The 20,315-nt window shown below is 52.3% G+C and overlaps 2 protein-coding genes across 3 annotated transcripts in view; both read right to left on the bottom strand.

The window, feature by feature from the left end:
- The window catches only part of PHF12 (PHD finger protein 12), a 40,083-nt gene extending 30,318 nt beyond the window's left edge, over positions 1–9,765 (bottom strand). The window contains exons 1-2 of the mRNA XM_006042166.4: positions 9,129–9,765; positions 8,301–8,482 (exon numbers count right to left, since the gene is read on the bottom strand). Of these exons, the coding sequence (XP_006042228.1) occupies positions 8,301–8,482; positions 9,129–9,194 (248 nt within the window). The 5' untranslated portion in view covers positions 9,195–9,765. The remainder of the gene's footprint in view (positions 1–8,300; positions 8,483–9,128) is intronic.
- Positions 9,766–14,209: 4,444 nt separating this feature from the next.
- The window catches only part of SEZ6 (seizure related 6 homolog), a 47,716-nt gene continuing 41,610 nt past the window's right edge, over positions 14,210–20,315 (bottom strand). The window contains exons 6-17 of one of the 2 annotated variants that reach the window (XM_044939494.2): positions 18,718–18,886; positions 18,419–18,585; positions 17,651–17,845; positions 17,261–17,399; positions 16,973–17,169; positions 16,239–16,433; positions 15,661–15,852; positions 15,379–15,576; positions 15,064–15,102; positions 14,688–14,805; positions 14,501–14,603; positions 14,210–14,336 (exon numbers count right to left, since the gene is read on the bottom strand). In XM_044939494.2, coding sequence (XP_044795429.2) covers positions 14,304–14,336; positions 14,501–14,603; positions 14,688–14,805; positions 15,064–15,102; positions 15,379–15,576; positions 15,661–15,852; positions 16,239–16,433; positions 16,973–17,169; positions 17,261–17,399; positions 17,651–17,845; positions 18,419–18,585; positions 18,718–18,886 — 1,745 coding nt within the window. In that variant the 3' untranslated portion in view covers positions 14,210–14,303. The remainder of the gene's footprint in view (positions 14,337–14,500; positions 14,604–14,687; positions 14,806–15,063; positions 15,103–15,378; positions 15,577–15,660; positions 15,853–16,238; positions 16,434–16,972; positions 17,170–17,260; positions 17,400–17,650; positions 17,846–18,418; positions 18,586–18,717; positions 18,887–20,315) is intronic. The other variant, XM_025280981.3, reaches the window with a different exon arrangement.

Raw genomic sequence — 20,315 nt, 5'->3', positions numbered from 1 at the left:
ATGTATTTTGACCAATAACAGTTGATTGTTCATGGAGAAAGTTCACAGTAGAGTTTCTCCCTAGTGTTTCCAGAGCTTCGTTAAAACCAGGAATCAGAACTCTGACAGTTAGTGAACACGGAATTAGAAAGCGTCCAGCTCATCGCAGGAGCCCATGGCTGGCAGAAAGAAAGGAGTAGCCCCACACTGCCCCAATCTGTAATGCAGAGACTTCCCTAAACTCACTCAAAGTCCCATGCATTTCATTGGCTTTTCTGCTCTGTTCTTTGCACAAATGCAGACAGGGGAACAAATAGCCAGCATCCTTCTGAGGATCACAGCTGGATAAAAGCCTGTAAAATCATTGGCGCTGCCTGGAATTTAACCTTGCTAGCAATTCTGAGGTACCCCCACTCCTGCCTGGCCTGGAGGTACAGTGATGTCTTTGGCCTATGGATAAATTCAAATCCCACAGAATCCTCTCCTGTTTTGTGCTGTGCTGTGTTCAGACGTGTCCAACTCTTTGCGACCCCATGGACTGTAGCCCGCCAGGCTCCTCTGTCTATGGGACTTCCCAGGCGAGAATACTGGAGTGGGTTGCCATTTTCTTCTCTAGCCGATCTTCCCCACCCAGGGATCAAACCTCCATCTCTTGCATCTCCTGCACTGGCAGGCAGATTCTTTACCACTGAGCCACCTGGGAAGGCCCCTCTCCCGCTCACTTGAGTTTAGTTCAAAAAGAGCCTTATACAAGCCCAAAGCAGTGAGAGAGACCAACATTAGGTTCAGGCATTGACACACTCTACCCCGTAACTAAGGCTTTTGTCCTTTCAAGACCAGGAAACATTTCCTGGGAGATACCCTGGATAATTTGTCAGAAAACAGGCGAAGGGCAAGGATTAAACACCCAAGCTACTAATACATAGGAAAGCAAACATAATTAGGGAGAAAGGAACGGTCACCGTGTTTATGTTAACAAAGGTACCATCCGCTTCGAAGAACCCAGACATCATTTCTGTTACCCAACCAGTGTTTATCTTTGCACGTCTTTCATTTGTGACACCACTAAGTATTATGCAACAGTGAGCAGAGGAGACGGGTCAGTCTCTGGCTTTTAACTAGTTTAGTGAGCACTGAGTATAGGATTGCAAAAGGGAAAGGAGTGTAGTTCTTTGAACGAGTGAGTCAACTTTTTCATTACTTAGAAAATGTCATCAATCTGCAAGGTATACCTGGAATTTGCTTATTGTGAATTCAACAAGAGCTGTGTGTAACGGTCAAGCCCCTTTTCGCTGATGGGTCAAATCAACGATTTCTCCTTTTTATCAGTGGTCCAATACACCTCTCAGTGTCTTTTGCCTCCCATACAAAACTTCATCTTTAGAAAAAAGAACAAAAAAGACAAAAAAAAAAAAAAGACTTCATCTTTATTCTTATTTGTTGAGACTAGATTTACAAAAAAATTAAGGCTTAAAGGATGAGGAATTTGATATCTGGAAATGGCAGGCAGAAAAAGGAGTCACCTTCTTATTCTTCTTAACTGTTCTTGAGTCATGGGAAAGGCAGTCAGCTAGTGACCTGTGCATGCAGCCTGGGCACAGTGACAAATCTGCAACACCAAAGTGCCTTTTTGAAATTTGGTCTAGGACTTGCACTGAATACAATGTCCTCCTCTTGCAGGAAATTGGCAGAGGGACAGCTGTACTCCTGTCCTGTCTCTTGGGAGGCTAGCATTATGCAGAGGTGCTCTCAGAAGTGTCCCTCATTGAATGGCAATGCAGCTGGCCCATGCTGTACTCCCTAGGGGTTTTAAGTCAAAGAAAGAGCAGTGGAGGGGGGAAGACAAACTTTCCCCCCCCTGCTCTAATTACTTAAAACTCTGGCACTTTAAAACTAGAATGCATTTCCAGGAGCCTGTGTGGCATTATCATAGTAAATGCCATCATAACCTCAACCAGAATTTTCTACCAGGTTGGCCTGCTTAGCTACACACCCAAGGAACTGCTGTTTATGCGCTGGGGGTGGGACACGAAAGCCCAGAGATGGATTTTAAAACTCTTACCCAGAACCCAAAACAAACAACAATCAACTTCATCTATTTACTATTGCGCTAGGAATAGAAGAAAAAATATACCTGTTTCTGTTAAGAAGCAGGACACCTGCATTTCTAGGGTACAAAAAAAAAAAACAAAAAAAAAACAAAAAACCCTCCTGGTTTCTTTTATAACCTACATAAAACCTTCAAGCAAATAGTCTCTTTGTGCTGTCTCCCTATTTACTGCTCTCTGGGGTTAGATATAAAGATACATATAAACAGGTGAGGAGTTCACTGCAATGTTCGAACCAACTTTTTGTTCTTGTTAACTGGGATCAAAAAGCTCACTAATTCATCTATAGTTATGTCCACCCCAAGGCTGCTACCTATCAAACTGAGGTGATTAAAATCTTCCTCCTTAAACCAGGGCCCTCCATGTATGAGAAGTGCCTGTACACAGAAATTTTCTATTGTGGCTGGTGGGAGACAGGTGGTGGATTTTTTTTTATACACCCTCCATGGTAACTTCTAGCTTTACTTTTTTGTTAAGAGTGGTCACCCAGAAAAGCTGAAATAGCAGCATACCAAATCATTATAAGGTTCCCTCTACTGAGAAACATCATTCTGAGTTCATGAAGAAAAATCCTTTACTTACTGTCTCAACATAAGACAACATAGGCAAAGACATTAAAGTGTGCTTAAATCAACCATCTTAGGCTAGGTAAGAGTAAAAATTAAAAAATAAGAAGATAGGGGGAGTGAAAAGACAACCCATAGAATGGGAGAAAATACTCGCAAGTCATATATCTGACAAAGGACTTGTATCTAGAACATGTAAAGAACTCTTACAACTCAATAATAAAAATACAAATAACCCAATATCAGACAAAGGATCTGAATAGACATTTTTCCAAGAAAATATACAAATGATCAAGAAGCACATGAAAAGATGTTCAATATCGTCAGCCATCAGGCAAATGCAAATCAAAACCACAGTGAGATAGCATGTCATACCTATAAGATGGCTTTAATCAAGAAGACAAGTAATAGCTAGCACTGAAAAGGACGTAGGGAAACTGGAGTGCTCACAGAGCGCTGGTGGCAATGCAAAATGATGCAGCCCCTGGGGAAAATAGTCTGCCAGTTCCTCACAGGTTAAATGTAAGAGTTACCATATGACCCAGGGATTTTACTCCTGGGTATATACCTACAAGAAATGAAAACAGATGTCCATGTGAACGCTTGCACTCAAGTATCTACAGCATTGATTATTCACAACAGCAAAAAGAATAACCCAAATATCCATCAACTGATGAATGGACTTAAAAATATGGTGTGTGTGTGTATATATATAAAATATGGTAGTCGTACATAGAACCGTTTTCAACCATAAAAAAGAATGAAGTACTCACAAATCTTAGAAGGATGAACCCCAAAAACTCACTGAGCCATTCTGAGTACTTTACTTCTATTCAAGAACTTAATAAAAAACAGTGTTTCATGCCAACACACAGTAGTGACTATTTGAATTCCTTTTCAGTTCAAATTAAATAATTTATTTGCCTTTATTATCTGGCTTTTAAAAAATTCTCTTGGAAACACACTTGATTAAGAATTTTAAAAAGACCAAGATGAATCTCACCTCCAAGATTAAAATGAAGGCAGTACCTAACTATGACTTTTACATATTTAAACACGTTAAAAAACAAACAAACAAACATAAAAACCCCAATACCACAAAACTCATTTACAAAGGCCTCAAACAGTCCTAATATATTAATGGAGCCCATCTGTAAAGTACTTTGAGAGCCTTAAAGAACAGCAGGAGATTGACATTTTGTGAGTAAACAACTCATCTCAAGCATTACCCTTATATTTTTAAACAGTGTTTATATGTTATCTTCGAACTATAGCACTCATTTCATTAGAATTGGCCCTTGAGCCCCACGTTAAGTTTACAAAACCTTTGGTAAAAATAAATGAAATAAATCTAAAAAAAAAGTAAAGTTCACAAAGCATGCACATTGAAATTGAGTTAAAGTTAAATGGTAGTGGAACCTCGATGTCTGAGTGGATCATTTAAAAACAATACTACACATCCAGATTCCAACAAAACACAGCAAATGCAAAAATAAATAAAATAAACATAAAATCAAATTAGGGTTGTTTTTTAAAGAAATCTTTTAGCGGCTCTGCACAGCATGTGGGATCAGTTCCCCCACCAGGGATTGAACCACATCCCCTGCAGGGGAAGCAATGCTAAGCACTGGATCTCCAGGGATGTCCCAGGTCTGTTTACTGGTGAATCGTTTTACTACGAGGGGCAGAAGGGAAGGAGTTCAGATGCTGTCGTCCCCAGTTCTTCAGTGCCAGGCTTCTGAGCACTCAGAGTGTCAGAAACAAAAGATTTGTAAGATAACACTAAAATAAATCTATTTTAATTCACCACTTGTTTGATACTATTCTAACGACAATAAAAGCAGAAAAATCAGCCCCTTAGAAGTTCGAACAGTATATAGGTTTTCTACAAGGCAGTTTTCTACTGTGTGTGAAACCTTTCTTGTTATGACTCACTGAAAATTAAATATGCAAAACTCCAAGCTGAGCTTAGTTTTGCCTGTGCACAGAGACCTTTTTACTCTCATTCTTCGAAAACCTCGTTTTGGATCTTGCTGCCAACACCAGAGAGAGGAAAGCCGGCCAACAATTCCAAATATAACATGCGGAGGCAAATGCTACAGAAATCTGTCTGACGGGAAGCAACCATGCTGAGGTCTGCGAGGGAGATGCACTTCTCAACCAGACCGTTCTGGTCCCTCAGACTGTCTGCAGCAAAATGCAATCAGAAGGAACTATTTAGGTTCCAGTCAGCCTCACTATACTCCCTTTGCTCCTGAGAACAATCCCATCCATCTCAAACAGAAAGATGGGTCAGCTGCAACTAGAGCTCTGCCAGTTTTCTAATTTTTTTTTTAAAGGCTAATTTTTAGGGACCAGTCCATGGAGATCAGTATTTTCAGAAAGCTCAACAATTACGATAAAGGTCAGGTTCACCAGGGAACACTTGAAAACATCTCTTCCTAGTTCTCTACAGGTAGTAACCCTTACCATCACTCTGAATAACTGATAAACCAGTTAAACTTGGATAAAATGGATTACCCTATTACTTAAACAAATATGAAGACATCGGCCCCTCAAGTTCAATTCTTCAGTGAGTCCAGGATTCTGAGCATAGAACAATCCATTCCCTCACCCAGAAGGCTATCAGAGAGAACCCAGAAACAGGGCTCCCGGTCTAATCGGGAAGAAAGGTTCCTCATACAGAGCACTGGCCCCTGAGAAAAGACAAGACAATTAAAACAGCTTATTGGAGCAGTCAATTCCTCCAGTAGGTTATCTTAGAAAAATCCCCTATGGTTATGGCCATGTCACTAAGTCCAACAGGTAAAGTTTGCTTAAAGTCACTTCTGAAGCCTTTTACTAGATCCTGTTCACTGGGAGACAAGCTGGTCAGGCACACCAGAGACTGAAATGGGACCCGTCTCCCGGAGCCTGGAATGGAGACCTACAGCAGCACTGCGATTATGACCCGCAGAGCTTGCAGAACTCTAGCCTCACTTTCGTACATTCTGTCCAAGAGGAAAATCATCATTACAGTAATATGCTTATGTAAATAATCCAGTCTTAGCCAGTTAAAAAGGGAAGCAAGAGAGAACAGACACACCTCCTAACCTCACTCTCACATGACACAAATAAGTGATAATGGGACAAATTACCGAGCACACTCAGGAATCAAAACTCTCTGACACTATTAACTGCTTGACCTAACCACCCAGGTTGAAACGGTTAAAGAAATACTTCTCCTGGGCTAGAAAGAGTGTGGGGTAGGAAGCAGTAAAGTGGGATAAACCTCACTTGAAAGAAGGCTTCCTGCCTTTGTACCAGTATCTACAATGTTTTGTGATTTTTGTAACTACTCAGATACATCAATGTTACATTCAGTACTGGCATCTTCAAAGAGGGAACTGGAGATGTGAAACAAGGGCTGTCTCATTTACTAGGATTCTCAAATCTCTGATTACCAGTTTCCATTCATGGTCTAAAAAAAAAAAGTAGTCAATGAAAGGCACAGTCTGAATCTCAAAAAGACAGAAGGAAAAGCACCTCCCTCTCTCCTACCAGCTAAAGTAGAACTGTTAATTGTTACAACTTGACAAGACTTGGACTCATCTAGTGCAAAGATTCAGGAGTTAAGTTTTCGAGTTTAAAAGCCCAATCTCAGGCAAAACAGCACACTTTCCCCCTGCCTGAGGTTTTTAATAAACAATTTCAGCTTGATTAAACAACTGATGATAAACAGCTTACAAAAGTCTCACTCAATATGGGAATCACCCTTCTTGGTTAACATTCACTTCATTCTAGAGGTAAAATATTAACCCATGTTTTAAATCAAGGAGTCTACAATCCACTCTTACTATGTATCAAACACAATCACGAAACAAACAAAAGCAACAGGGAATAACTGGTAAGCAACACAACGCCACTCAGTACAAATCTCTTCTGTGCTCAACAACAGCACAGGAAATGTGACAGGAGATGGCTTACACCTTATAGGAAGCAAGGGCTAAAAACCACAGACCCTTCCTGCTGGCCTTAGTCACTAAGCAATAAAAATTTTAAAGCCATCAGCAAAGCTCCCTCCAGGATAATCATTTTTGTCTCTGCAACATTACAAGCCAAGATGGGGTGCTCTGCTGGGCAAAGGAATTTTGGGAACGGTAATGGGAGCTTCCTACAAAACTTCTGACCACAGACTTAATTAGCCCAGTATCAGTCATCTGTCTAATAAGTGTTCCCAAACCTGCAATTAGTACAAATACACAATAGGCACTATTTCACCAACCTAGGGGCGGAATGTGAATGGAACTGTGTAGAGAGCTTAAGGAAAACCTCACTTTATGGTTTTGTTTTTTTTTTTTTTTTTTTTAAAGAGAAGGCTAAAAATGCCAATATCAAAAACTGGTGGGAACAAATGCAACAGCCTCTCTCTTTCCCGCTCTATCCCCAGCCATCTCCTCTCGCAAACATCTGCCTCAGTCAACTGTTGCTGAACAGAACAAGAGCCATTCGAACAAGATGTGATCGGGGTCCCGGCGCAGATGTGGGATTTTTGAGAAGGCCGAGGTGATTTCTCCTGGCAGGAGCTGGAGTTTACACTCTTCTTGGTCGGATTGTTCTGGGCTGAGCTGCTGAGGAGGATCAAGCAGCGGGCGACTAACCCCGGTCCCTCCCTCCCTCTTCGATCTCTCCCCTCCCCTTGCGTTCAGTTAAGTGGGGGGAAGAAACAGCGCCCGGCTTTCCAGCTCTCCGGTCCTTAAAAATGCCCTCGCGGAGCGAGCGCACATAGAGCCCCAGCAGCAAAGAATTCTGCAGAGAAGGGTTCGCCGATCCCGAGCGGAGCAGTGAAATCGGCGCCCAAGGGCAATTTTAATTGTCTAACCCGGCTCGATTTCCTAAGAGGCGGCAGCGCCGGGAGGGGAGGGAAGAGGCAGGCAGCTCCGACAGGCAACAGGGGCAAGCGGCGGGAGAGAAAGGGAGCCCCAGCTTCAAGACCCCAGCTCCGGCCCCCGACGGGCTTCCGCCGAAAGGACTCCGAGGTTACCCCCACCGTTCCCCGGCAGACGTCTGCAAATCATATATGCAGCCAAAATGGCGCTGAGAATAAAAATATAATTTAAAGGCGGGTCGCCATATTGTAAACAGAGAAGCAGAGCAGAGGCGGACTCAGAGACACCCTCCATGATTTCTTCCACGACCGCGAGCGCCCAGGTGCCGGGTCCCTCAGGCCTGGACCAGGGCAGCTCCGGCGGCCGAGGGCTCCGCGAACCCACCCCGAGGACAGCCCATCCCGGCAGGAGCCCGAGGGCGGCGGGCGGGCGCGCGGGCGGCGAGCGGCGCAGGGCCCGGAGCTCCTCCCCTTCCTCCCCCGCCACCGCCGGCCGTGCCCCGCCGGCTCCGTCCCGGCTCCCCAGCGACTTCCAATCCCAGATGGGGCTCTCCGCACTCCTCCCCACCCCCACCTCGGGGTCCGGACCTAAGGCTGCTCCTCCCCCTCAAACGGCCGGATCCGGGCCGCACCTGGGGGCAGGGAGGCGCTTGCCCCAGCGGCTGCAGAGAGCTAGCGGCTGCAAGCGCCCGTTATCTCGGCCAGCAGGGGTAGGCCGGATGAAGGAATGTGCCGGGAAGGGTCCGCCAAGGGGCTCCGGAGGGGGTCCCCAGACCTTACCAGCACTGGAGATGGAAGGCGGCCGGGCAGTGGTCACAGCACAGGAGGTCCCCACCTTCTTTGCAGCTATCGCAGCTGTCGTGGTTGGTGGCCCTGCCGCTTCTCCGGGGCTCCTTCTCAGGCTTCCGACTCCGCTTTTCGGCCTCGTCCGTCTTGGGGGGAGCCAGCAGAGCTTGGATTTGCTGCACACACATACAAATGGCGTGTGTGCACACTCGGAGCTCCCGGGCGGTTCGTCGCCCCCCCGGCGCGGCTTCTCCGTCACCCACCCCTCTCCCCCCTTTTGTCCTTCTTCCTCCCATCCAGGCTGCTCCCAGAACCTCTTAGCCCCCGGAACCAGGGGGAGCCCACCCTAACCGCGTTCCTGCCGCACAACAACGAGCACCGCTTCTTCCAAATGGGGAGGATCAGAGTAGGGGGATGGGGAGAGGGTGCGCGGTTCCCTTCTCGCCACTTCCTTGTATGGACAGTGGGGGACTCCAAAGCCAGGCTCGGGAAGGGCCTGAAGCCCGGTACCCGGACGTGCTGGGGGAAGCACAAAGGGGCCGACAAGAAGGGGGTGGGGAGGCCCGCCGGTGCAAAGAGATGGAGTGGGTTGGCGCTTCGGGAGAGCGAATCGAGGGCGGCGGGTAGGTGAAACTGCTGCAAGCGTCCTCGGCGGCTGAGCTCAGCCCCCCGAGTTGCAAAGACGGGAGGGAGAGTCTCGGTGAGGAAGAGCCCCCCTCCCCCGGCCCTCTTGCGCTGCGAGCTCAGGGCCGGCTTTGTGGGGCGGAGGGCGGAGGTTCCCTCCCGGCGCTGGGGGAAGGGGATGAGGTGGGCCACTCTTACCTCCATCAGCCCCCCCGACGTGTCCAAGTCGTACACGATCGTCTTGGTCTCCATTTTCTCCCACATTCATCCACCTCCCGGGCTGGGCGCTCTCTGCTCCGGCCCCCCCAACCCCGGGGGGAGGGGGGAAGCGGGGGGAGGGGGCGCTCCTGACCCCGGCCCTTCTTCTTTTTTCCAAACACGGGTCCCGACTTCCTCGCCCTGGCTCCCCCCCACCCCCCGGCCCCCAGTCCCCGGGACGGCAGCGTCCTCCCCACGGGCCGTGAGGGGGGAGCGGCCCCTCAGCCCCGGCCCGGCGGCTGGCTGCACGGTGGGTCCTGGCTCGGGGGGGGGGTCAGGCCTCGGCGGGGCCTAGTCCCACAGGCTAGAGCCGGCGCTGGCGACCGCTGGTCCGGCCGGGAAGGCTGGCGGGCGCTGCCATCCCGGGGTTGGGGGGATCGGAGGTGGGGGGGTGAGAGGTTAGGTGAGGTTGTGGTACGTGAGGTGACTGCGGGGAGGGTGATGGGGGGTGGTCCCCGGGCTCCGCCTCTCGCCGCCGCCGCCGTCTGCGTCCCGGCTGCCGCGCACTTGGCGCAAACTTACCGCGAGCGCCCGCAAAGCCACCCGCGCAGGCGCCCCGGGATCGCCGCTCGCCGCGCGCAACCGCAGTGACAGCCGGCGGCCGGGCTCCCGCGCAGCCGCAGAGAGGGGGCACCCCCCGGCGCGCAGCCGCGCTGGCATTCGTCTGGAGCGTCGAAGCCCCGCCTTTCAGCCCTGCGCCAGCGTACTGCGATGAAAAGGCGGGACTTGCGATCTCGCGCAGGCGCCTGGGAAAGCTCCGAAGGGTCACAGCGCAGCCGCAGGAACACCGGGGCTCTTCATCCATTGGTGTTTGAGTGTAGACCAAGAGGGCTCTAGTCTCGCGCAGGCGTGTTGCGGATGCTCCCCTCCCGCCCCACAATAACACAGCCGACTCCGGCGCAGGCGTATTGTCACCAGAAGGCCCTAACAAGAATGCTTCTCCTTTCGCCATTTTGGTAGTGGGTTATAGACTACCATGCCCTTGGAGTCGTCAGGTGTGAACAGAAAGGAGCAAAGTGTGGTGTTGGCTGGCGCTGGTAGGCTGTCGGTGACAGCATGTACTCCTAGGGATGTTATATTGGACTGTTTGGTTCCAGCGTCAGGTGTGGCTGGACCAGGCGCCATATTGGTAAAGAGAAAAAGAAAAGCCATCGCGACGGAAAACGATGGTTTTGGTGTCGGGTTGGTTGGCTGCTGTTCTCTCTTCCCTCCCGCTCCCAGCAGTAAATTTTAGCCTGAGCATCCCTGCCTTTCGTAGTGATGGCACCGTGGAGGTCTGCCTGCCCGATACCACCCTCTTTTGATGACTCTCTCTGAAAACTGCCCTCCAAGAGGAAGCCAAAGGCTAAGAGTTTGTAATGCTGACAACGCCCAGCTACCTGCCCGCAGTGGACTTCAGCTCCCAGTTTGCAACGCGCCGAGGCCCAAAGGGCGAAGGGAGAGCATTGCACCCTGGGAGCAAGAATCGCGATGGGTCTGGTGGATTCTGGGAGCCGTAGTTCCGTGTGCGTGCGATGCAGTGTAGTGTAGGATGGACTCGGGGAAGAGCGAGATACTCGGAGAAGGCAATGGCACCCCACTCCAGTACTCTTGCCTGGAAAATCCCATGGACGGAGGAGCCTGGTGGGCTGCAGTCCATGGGGTCGCGAAGAGTTGGACACGACTGAGCGACTTCCCTTTCACTTTTCACTTTCATACATTGGAGAAGGAAATGGCAACCCACTCCAGTGTTCTTGCCTGGAGAATCCCAGGGACGGGGGAGCCTGGTGGGCCGCCGTCTATGGGGTCGCACAGAGTCGGACACGACTGAAGCGACTTAGCAGTAGCAGCGGGGAAGAGCGAGATACCTTTCAGAGCTGCCGCTGTATGCTGGGATTTGTAGTCTGAAGGTCTCACCTCGGACTCTGGGCGGGGCTTCACGCTCTCCACCGCGCCCGTCCCTCCCCTTAGTGCGGTCTACAGAGATGGCCAGTTGCCTCTGGCTGACTGTAGATGAAGCGGTGGAGGAGGGAGGGGCATCATTGTGCCTGACACGAGGCGTTTAGTTGGCATTGTTACCAGGTAGCTGTGTCTTGGCTCACTTTTGATATTAAGGTATACTTAGCATTCTCAGAAACCTAAAACTGGAAAGGGCTTAAAAACCATCTGTATTAACCTCTTCATTTCCCGATGCATGGAGAAGAGAAGTGATTTGCCTAGTTCACATAGTGAATTTATGGTAGACCTAAGAATGAAACATATTTTTTTTAATTCCCAGGCTAGGATACTGTCTAACTGTCTGAGAGGCGTTGCTGCTTTGGGGTGGGGGATAGTAAGGAGGATGAGTTGGATAGGGTGAGGTCGTGGGCGTGTGGTCTTAGGTTTCTGTTCTTCTGACTTTCCTAATGATCCGGTTGGTGCCTGGGAAGAATAATAAAGTACTGGGCCTTATTGATCAAGCAGGGGAATATGTCATCTAGATCGGCCCTCTCTACCCTCTACCAGCCTCAGCAAACAAGAAATCTTAGTGGCTCTGGAACAGAGAGAAGGGCTGAGCTAGAAGTATGGAAGCGGCTGGACCTTATGTCTTCTTAGGCAGTATTTCATGCTACAGATGCTCAGAAGTGGGTATATCATGTACCCTCTCCTACTGGCTTCCTTCCTACAGCTCAGGGCCCATCCATGCTGCTGTGTCAGCCTGAAGGTATTATGGGGCAGATAAGTAAGCCACTGGCACATGCCCAAAGAGCAAGGCTTTGCTTTGATCAACACCGTCACTGCAGTTGAGAACAGACATAGGCATTAATGGGCTAATGAGGGAAATAATACTTGGCTCTGTTGACAAGTACCAGGGTAACTAATCACTCCACACACCTCCCTCTCAGAACTTGGAGGGTGAGGTCAGCCCAGTGGGGCTAGCAGTTGGTGCCACCTTGGAGAGCTCCTGCCGTGGATGTGCCAGGGGGATTGAGGAGAGCAGGTGGGATACACATGCCTTTGGAAGTGACCTCTTGTGGCTAATGTAGGCACTGCATTCTGTATGGGCTGGAGCCTCTCCATCTTTCGAGGTTGCTTGTGGTAGAACCAGGAGGTGGCCAGCCATAAGTGATCCAAGATCTTCGTGTTGGATAACTTTAGAAGTTCTGGTTGCTGCTACCATTTCCGTCTTCTGGCTTCTGAGTGCCCACAACTCCCTGTTGCCTTCCTTTTGCTCTTATTCTGGAGAGCAGCCATGCAGAGCACACCTCTAAGCATGGATGTGTGTGATGCAGACCAAGGCTGGCTAAACACATCTCAGGAGATTCTGGGGGCCATAGGGAAGGGGCACAGATGCTGGGAGGGACCAAACAAGGCAAACTTAAGCACATCCTCTTTAGTCACCTCTTTCTGGAGTCCATGGACACAGCTTTTGTTAAATTAGAAGCTAAGCCCCTAGGCTGCATTGCCTCCGCACTTGACAGTCTGGATGTTCTCTGAGGCCAAGACAGACCAGAGCCTCACGTTCAGGGGCTCAGTCTATTATTCCTATTCCAATTTCCTAAACCTTGCTAGCTGGAACAAAGTCAAGGAAGAGAGGCGTCAGGTTTTCTGGGCTTTTTCAGCAATATGATGGGTTTGAGGACAGACTTAGGACTGTGCCAGGCTTTGGTTCTGGACCTAGCAAAGAGGGGAAGTGAAGCACTGGGATGGCTGAGCATTTCAGTCTCTGGGTTCCCACACCCCTGTGGCACCAACCTTGGGGCCTCTCACTTCACATGCCAGCTGTCACACTCATCTTGTGGGGACAGTAGTCCCTGAAGCACTGGCACGTGGCTACTTTTTGTTTTCGTTTGACTGCACGTGGGGCTTGCAGGATCTTAGTTCCCTGATCAAGAACTGAACCCAGGCTGTCCAGTGAAAGTGCTGAATCCCAGGCACTGGAGCCCCAGGGAATTCCCATGACTGGTTTTTTATAAAGTCTGGAGATGATCAGTTGGGAGGTTTAGCATGCCTTCTGGCCCTCAAGTCCGCATCCCATTTGTCTTCCACCTCCCTTCCCTCCAAGAAAGCACCATCCACCAGGCCACTGCTTTTTTTTTTTTTTTTTTTTTCCAAAAACACCATTTTAATAAGGAAACAACAGAAATAGAAGATTGTTCTCTGACTGGAGCCCAGACCCCATATAATACATTACATGTACAAAGTAGCCTGCAGCCAACTCCTGGGCCTCTCCCTGGGATGCTTTGACCCTCTGTTCCATGCCAAATTCCTGCACGCATGGACCTCTGTGCATCTCTAGAATATGCCTGCCACTCCCCTTATCCCAAAACGCAGTGGCCAGGAGGGAAGCCTGACAGGTCGCTGGGGTTGGAGGAGGGGAAGGTGGGCAAGAGGGTGTTTTTCACAGCCAGACTGATGTCAGGGGACGGTCTCCCTCTTTTAGGGTGTAGGGCCACCAGGGGAGCAGCGGGGAGTGTCCTGCTTTGGTGTGGCGCATGAGTGGTGTGGCCTAGGGAAGTCCAACCTGAGCTTGGGGTAGAGTCCCTAAACCTCTTAAGATCCCTTAGCGTATTGCCTCTGCCAGGAAGGGGCAGGAGGCAGAACTGACCATTCCTGGGGCCTTAGAGAAAGACTAGAGATCTCCCCAGGGGACTGATGTCAGCATGCCAGGACTACTCAGAGGTCACTGCTGAGAGCAGTGTTGGCCACTGGCAGGGGCCCTGTGAGGAGCCCCCTGGCACAGTCTCCGCCACTGTCATGTCAGGGCTGCTGCATGCCAGGGCTGGAGGGTGGTCACGTGGAGGGAGGTACTCCGCCCTGCCTGTGAATTCCAGCCCAGAGGTCCCAGGCCTGAGAGAGGGTCAGGAGAATGCTGGTTCTTGGTGCATGTGCTCCAGCTGTGTTTGGCCTGGAGGCAGATGCCCCTGACTTGGACCCAAGGAAGGGCCCTAAGTGGGCAGTGGTCCCAAGAAAATAGGCCCTGGTGGGTATTGCAGGCAGGAAGTGCAGAACTTCTTGAGGGACTGGCGGCATCTCTTCCCAGGTGGTATGTACAGGAGGTGGAGGGCAAGGGAGCAGGAAGCTGGGAGCTCTGCTGCTGGACTGGGATGCAGGGCGGAGCCGGCTTCCCCAGGCCGCCCCACCTAGATGGAGACTTCATATTCTCTCGTCTCCTGCAAAGGAAAGAGACTTCTGGGAGTTGGAAACTTGTCAAAGGCTTGCCAGTCCACAGTCCACCTTCCCGAGGAAAAAGGAAAGAGTGAAAGGGCTTGGCAGGACCCACAGGGGTACCTGGCCAAGGGAGCACAGAATTGGGTCCTTACTGGGGTGTTGAGCCTGGCCTGGGTACTTACTCCAGTCTCATAAGTTGGATTATCAAACGCTGACTCCACGGTGATGCGGTCATAAGGGCGGGGTCGTGTCCGGGGCAGCTGCAGGGGGCTGTTCCCCTGGAGCCTGTGCAGCAGAGAAGCCTAGGAGTCAGGAGTGCTGGGCGGGAGCGAGTCAGGGGTGCAGGGCAGGCAGAGAAGCCGGACTCACCTGCAGAAGTAGAGGTACACGCCTCCCACCAAGAGCGCCATCGCTACCAGCGGCAAGAAGATGGCAGCTGCAAGGTGAGCAGCATCCAGTGTGCTGGAGGCAGCTGGCACCTTGGCAACTGAAAGCACAGAGGATGGGGCTGGGGCAGAGGGCCTTGTCGCCTGAGCCTCATGTCCCCTTGCTTCCGCCCAGGGGCAGCCAGCCGCCAGCTCCCTCTAGCTGGCTGGGGGCAGGGGAAGGAGCTTTTTGCCCTCTGTTAGTCCCAGATCTCTCTCTTTCTCTGCCCTCCCTCCTTGGGGAGCCCACAGCCTGGAAGCTGTGAGAACAAGGGGCAGGGAGATTATTTCCCTGATCCTTGAGGAGGTTGGGGGCTCACCATCCAGGCTGCGGCCGCTGTAGAAGCCGTCCAGAGAGGCTGGAATAAGAGGGGAGGGCCAAGGGCAGTGGGTGAGCCCAAAGAGCCAGACCACAAAGGCAGGGAGGGGGCTGGTCATGGGGAGGAATTTGTCCAAGGGGAGCCCACTCCAGAGTTTGTCACCAGGTCAGAAGGATCTGGCAGACACCTGAGAAACCAGGAATAACATAAGAGGTGGGAGTGTGTGGGCAGGGGTTTTGGTTCTTGGCCTCTGACATCTTTGCCAGGGCAGCCCTGTGGGCCAGGCGGAGGTTCAGCAGATGGTAGGACACTCACCAGCCCTACAGATGGGTGGGGGGTCACTCCAATGTGAGGGGTGTCCGGGCACACACTTGATGCTGGCCTGGCCCTTCAGCACATAGCCAGGGGCGCACGAGAAGTGGACAGTAGCCCCCGCTGGGTGCAGCCGCTTCTCAGGACTGCGGGCACCATTCTCGGGGGCGCTGAGGCCATGGCATGGTTTGAGCTGTTCCACTGCAAAACAGGCAGGGCCCAGTGAGGGTGCCAGGCCCCTAGCCGCCAGAGGCAGCATCCTCCCACCTCCCCGTTTGAACTCACAGAGACATTTGGGGGCCCGGTCACTCCACTTGGGGCTGCTGGCTTGGCGGTCATGGCAGGTGAGGAGAGCACTACCCGTCAGCACAAAACCCTGGTCACAGATATACTGCACGGTGGCCCCCACGGGGAACTTAGGGCTCGATATGAGGCGTCGGCTGTGTTCCACGTCCCCAGGGTCGCGACAGGAAGTCACTGAGGGTAGGGAGTGACAGAGGAAAGTGGCCCAAGTAGAACTCAACAAAACCCAGTGCATACTGGCTTTGTTCCAGGCCTGCCAGAATCTTCACAGCACAGGGCTCCACCCCTATTTATCTGCCCCTACCATTGTGCTGGTGTTCTCTCTCCATTTGTCCCCCTCCCCATTCATCAGAATCAACAAACACTGATGGGCCACATACCAGGAATGGAAAACTTGGAGTACTTGGTGGATTACTCTATGAGAAGGTATGATCCTACTTCACAGATGAGGCAACCGAGGCTATGACTATCAGCTAATAACAGCTAGAGTCTGGATCAGAATCCGGGAAAGAGGCTTGTAGGTTGCAATGGGGAGAGCATGGGGAACAGGGTACACTTACCTCTCTGGCATGAGGGCAGGTCCTCACTCCAGGTGAGGTCCCACTGGCACATGAGGACACTGGAGCCTACCACCTGGTAGCCAGGGTAGCACTGGTAGGTGACGACGGTGCCATGCACCAGCTCAGGCTGTGACGGGCTCTTCCAGCCATTGGGGATTTCAGGTAGCTCCGGACAGGTGTCATTACGGGGCACCTCTGGGGGCAGCAAGATGCAGGCCCTCAGCAGCACCCAAGGGAGACTGTGCTAGCTTCCCTCCCCTCGAGGGCACTCCAGTTCCTGCCAATTCATCCACGCCTGGCCTGGCCTGGGCAGGCTCAGCGATCATGCCTTCCTGCTCAGGGATTCCTTCTTGCCTGTCTCCTATATTCCAGGGTTGTCACTTAAGCTTTGGCCTTACTTCCCAAGTGCGTTGGCCAATTCCTTAGCCCTGAGAGAGGGGCCGGGTAGGGTGGGGAAAACTGTCACTTCAATGAAGGCCTTTCCTCAGTTCCCTGTCTACCCAGTTTCCTTTAGCAGAGGCTTGCTTCCTCTCACTGGGCCCTCAGGGGAGATGCAGAAAAAGATTAACTTCCCAAAGGTGATGCCTGGAATGTTCCAGCTTCCCCCACTCAGATAAGAGAGCTCAGACTCCTCACCTCCCTGGCCTTTCTGACTTGCCTAGGCTGGGGGTCTGCACCTGGCGTCGCTTCTACCCGCCCCCCACCCCAGCAGGGCAGGGCAGGGGCAAGCTCACCAAAGAAGTGGATGACGAAGCCCTGCTGGTACCCGAGCACTGAGGCCCCGGGGTCCGACTGGAACTGAATGGTGACATCAGCCATGGAGGTAAAGAGCTTGAAGTGGCCACGGGGCCCAGAGTACTGGCCCAGGACCCGAGCTGTCAGGTCGTCCCCATCATAGAAGGTTAGCACGTCGCCCGTGCCTATGCGCAGCCTGTGGAGGGGAACCGTCAGGCAGGGTGGGCCAGCTGAGAGAGGGCCCCAGATCCCAGGAGGTGGCTTGGCCGAGCCCAGTGGGCACTCACACTCGGACGTCCAACATGATGCGCTTGTCTTCCTCCACATGCACACCCCAGATGCAGTCCTGCCCACGGCCGTATGGCTCTGGCCAGTTGGGGGAGAGCACCACGCCGGCTGAGTCTGTGGTCTCTCCACTACACACGGCTGGAAGGCAGGGGAACTGTATCCACTGGGCATTCCACCCCCCTCCACCCCCAGACAGTGCCATGTCCTGGGGCTGCCTCCTGTCCACAGGAGTGCCTGCCCACTGCTGGGACCCCCCACCTCCTCCTGGGTAGGGGGAAGCTTCAATCATATGTGTCACTGGATCCTGTGGTCCCAGGCCCTGTGGCCGGCTCCCTTGTGCCCACCCTGCTCCCTGCCCCCAGAAGGCCTACCCCCTGATGCCTACTGACCTCGGCAGGCGGGCTCTGTCTCATTCCACTGGGGGTCGTGGGGGTCCACGCACTCAATGATGATGGAGCCCTGCTCCAGAGTGTAGCCGGGGTCGCAGCTGAACTCCACGGTGGTCCCCACAGGGTAAGAGGGTGCACTGCTGCTGAAGTTGCCGTATTTGACAAAGGGCTCGTAGCAATGGCCTTGCTGGAAGGCTGCAAACCACAGGACCCAGCCCAGCTCAGCGCGATGGGGGCAAACACGAGGCAGTCGTCCTATTTCCCTCCCCAGGGCTTTTCTCTTCCTGACAACAGATGTGTGTCTGGGTTTGGAGCAGGGGGCGGAGCAGCCCAGAGCATCTATCCTCAGGAGGCCATCGCCATTGTATTCTCAAGTGCTGAGTTTGTGCTTAGTACACAGAAGGCGCTCAATACATGTTTGGTTTTTTGTTTTTTTTTTTAATATATTAAGGAACACATGCACGCATGAGTAGTGCTAGAATGTCTCCTGCGGCAGTTCTTCCGTAAGGGTGGGGGCTATTTTTATTCTTCAAACTCTAGAGAACTGATTCTCTTGGACCAGAGGGCCTGGGTCCAGGCAGGGGTCTCCTACAAAGATGGAGCAGAATCCTGGATTTCAGGGGATGAGTAAGGAGAGAGGACCTGGGTGGCAGGTGAGCAAGGGGCGAGTTGGAAGTAGTGATGAGGGAATCGAGGCAGAGAGGGAGGGTGTGAGAAGAGACCCTGGGCTGGAGACCCCAACCCCTGGTTAGGCCCCAGAAGGCTCACCCTCGTAGCGCAAGGCCATGCCCGCAGCCACCCCGCTGCTGTCAGTACTGAGCTCCACGAAGAAGTGTCGGCCGGAGCTGAGCAGGCCCTCAATGGGCAGGTACTCCACCTCGTAGGAATCATACACAGGCGGGGCCTCCACGTTGTCCCCATTACGGATGATGAGCCTGGGCCACGAGAGCGGCAGCTGCGTGGCTGGTCGCTGAGTTGGGTGGGGTGAGGCCCCAGGCTTGGGTACCATCCCTCCGGCAGGGTACTACCAGGCCAGGCACTCCGATCCCACCAGGACACCCCCTCACCTGTCATCATCCTCAGCCAGGGAAACCTTCTCAAAGTGCAGGTGCAACCGCTGGCCCTCGGGAGCCTCAAGCAGCCAGTGGCAGGTGAGGTTGTTGCTGTAGTTGCCCGGGAAACCGGGCGAGACGATGCGGCCGGTGGTGGCGTTGCGGATCACTCCACCGCAGGCAGCTGTGAGACGGGCCGCTGTGGGCTGGGCCCTGGCTGGATCCTAGATGGCCTGGCAAGCCTCCCCGCCCATCCCAGCTCCATGCCTTCTGCACGGGGCAGCAGGGAGCTTGCCTTCACCGCTCTGGAGGTCAATCCTTTGCCCCTGTGACCCTGCGGCTTCAGGCAGCCAACCTCCTAACCTTTCACACCTCCAGGACCATTCATGTGCAACTCCCTTGACTAGGGAATCTGCGGCTGCCTAGCCACGTGGTCCTGGGTGAGTCACCTTTCCTCACTGCTGACTTCTCAAGGAGGCCCTCCCTGATTCCTCCTCCCAGGTGAACTTTATTCCCCTTCCCAGGGCTCCAACCTTCTTGAATATATTTGCTGCCTCTGTCTCAGACCAGCTTCCTAAACCAGTTATTTTTGGATATGTCCCTTAACTAGGCCCTCCAGGGCAAGGGCCAGGTCTTTTCAAACCAGACACAGAGTTGGTAGTCAATGCTTTTTTGGATAAAATGAATGAATGACTATAAAAAAGAGAGTAGGACTAGCTCAGGGATGACAGACACTTGGTGGGCATGCCCTTCACCTCCAAACCTTGTGCCTGTAGCAAGCATTGTTAGCCAGGAGACAGTCTTGAGTCAGCATCGCTACTGCTGTCAATTAGTCCTGATTGACAGGCTGACCCCCTTCCAGCACTGGTCCCTCTGGCCTGGGACGGCCCCCTCATCCTTAGCAGAGGCTCGGCAGCTCGCCCTTCCCCATCACCAAGGGCTGCTGAGTTAGTTGGCCACAAGCCCCTGGCAGTTAAATGGGGCCAGAGAAGAAGTCGCAGGCAATAGGACTCTGGCTGGTCCCCGGTAGCACTTTCCTTTCCTAGACCTACAGCTCTGGACTCTGCCAGCTCTCAGAGACCAGGCTAGCCTGGCCAAGATGCAGTGCCTTTGTCTCCAAGTGTTCAGACTGAAGAGTATACAGCTCCCGGGGAAGGGGTACTGGTGACTTTCTTCTCTGCTTCTTTGCAGAGAGGGCAGACTCGCCTTTCTGCTTGGTCTTGGAACGGCACTGCCCTTGAAATCTGACTATGCCCCGTCCTCCACTTAAATTCCTCAGTGGCTTCCTGTAACCCTCAAGATAAAGCCCCAGATCAAGAGGGGTTTCGAGCCCTTTATAAACCCGTCTCTCTTGGCTCGGCTGCAGCGCTTCCTGGCCACTGTCTTCTTCAGGCACGCCCTGCCAGTCCTCACTGTGGCATGCCACTTCATGTCTCCGCATCTCTGCATGTCCTGTTCCAGGAATCCATTCCACTTCCCAGAGCTCTGACATGCCCGTCACCCTTCCCTGCCTTCTCCTTGGGAAGCTTGTTTGACCTCCTTCCTCATTTTTGAGCAGCTCTCCCCTACTCCCTCTGCTTGGATCTCCATGGTGCCCTGAGTTCGCCCCATCA

This window comes from Bubalus bubalis, chromosome 3, assembly GCF_019923935.1.
Source record: "Bubalus bubalis isolate 160015118507 breed Murrah chromosome 3, NDDB_SH_1, whole genome shotgun sequence".
Taxonomy (NCBI): Eukaryota; Metazoa; Chordata; class Mammalia; order Artiodactyla; family Bovidae; genus Bubalus; species Bubalus bubalis.
Note: the sequence above shows the minus strand (reverse complement) of the source record. Positions and strands in the feature narration are given on the sequence as shown.